This window comes from Myotis brandtii, unplaced genomic scaffold, assembly GCF_000412655.1.
Source record: "Myotis brandtii unplaced genomic scaffold, ASM41265v1 scaffold975, whole genome shotgun sequence".
Lineage (NCBI taxonomy): Eukaryota > Metazoa > Chordata > Mammalia > Chiroptera > Vespertilionidae > Myotis > Myotis brandtii.
Genome location: NW_005372049.1, coordinates 504,421 through 505,369, shown reverse-complemented (window position 1 = coordinate 505,369; position 949 = coordinate 504,421). Strand labels below are relative to the sequence as shown.

Here is a 949-nt window from a genome sequence, read left to right as displayed (position 1 = left end):
CCCTTCTCCCCATCCGAGGGGCCGGTACCTGGAGGAACCTGTCAAACTGATCCTGGTCGCCCACCAGGTGGGCCAGGTAGGAGACGAAGCAGAAGCCTTTCTCGTAGGGGGTCTCGTTGTAGGTGTCGTCCGGGTCCACACCTGGCCGGGGACAGCGGGCGAGGTCGGAGCCGGCGCAACCCGTCCCCTTCGCGGCTGTGCCGGAGCTGCAGGCTCAGCTCAGACGGGAGAGGTCAGCCAATAACCGTGGAGCTAAGAGGAGAACAAAGAAGCCAGCCCTGCCCGGCCCGAGGGCCAGCTCCGTGGTTGAGGGTCGACCTAGGAACCAGGAGGTCCCGGTTCGATTCCCGGTCAGGGCACGTGCCCGGGTTGGGGCTCGATCCCCAGTGCGGGGCGTGCAGGAGGCAGCCGATCCATGTCTCTCTCTCTCCTTCTCCCTTCCTCTCTGAAATCCATAAAATAAAAATTTAACAAAAAGAGAGACCAGCCCCGCTGGTCGCCACCTGCGCGCCTTCTAGACCAGAGGCCTGACCCTGGCACCGCCCGGGCGGTGGGACGTCCGGAGGATGCACAGACCCGCGGGAGGTCGGGCTGCAGGGCTTGGCTCCGCCCCGGGGGAGGGTCCTGGGAGCCCACTGACCAATCCCAGGGGGAGGGGGTGACACAGGGGGCGGGGCCTCCCGGACCATGTGGCTCCGCCCCGGGGGAGGGTCCTGGGAGCCCACTGACCAATCCCAGGGGGAGGGGGTGACACAGGGGGCGGGGCCTCCCGGACCTGGTTCAATCTTCACCCGCAGCTTGTTGAGCGGGTGACTTCCATGTGGCTCCGCCCCGGGGGAGGGTCCTGGGAGCCCACTGACCAATCCCAGGGGGACGGGGTGACACGGAGGGCGGGGCCTCCCGGACCTGGTTCGATCTTCACCCGCAGCTTGTTGAGCGGGTGCTCCTC

At 67.1% G+C, this 949-nt stretch overlaps 1 protein-coding gene across 1 annotated transcript in view; it reads right to left on the bottom strand.

Moving 5' to 3' along the window:
• RNPEP (arginyl aminopeptidase (aminopeptidase B)) overlaps positions 1-949 on the bottom strand; it is a 7,889-nt gene that overhangs the window by 1,941 nt on the left and 4,999 nt on the right. Inside the window, exons 8-9 of the mRNA XM_014533396.1 lie at positions 907-946; positions 29-141 (exon numbers count right to left, since the gene is read on the bottom strand). Coding sequence (XP_014388882.1) covers positions 29-141; positions 907-946 — 153 coding nt within the window. The remainder of the gene's footprint in view (positions 1-28; positions 142-906; positions 947-949) is intronic.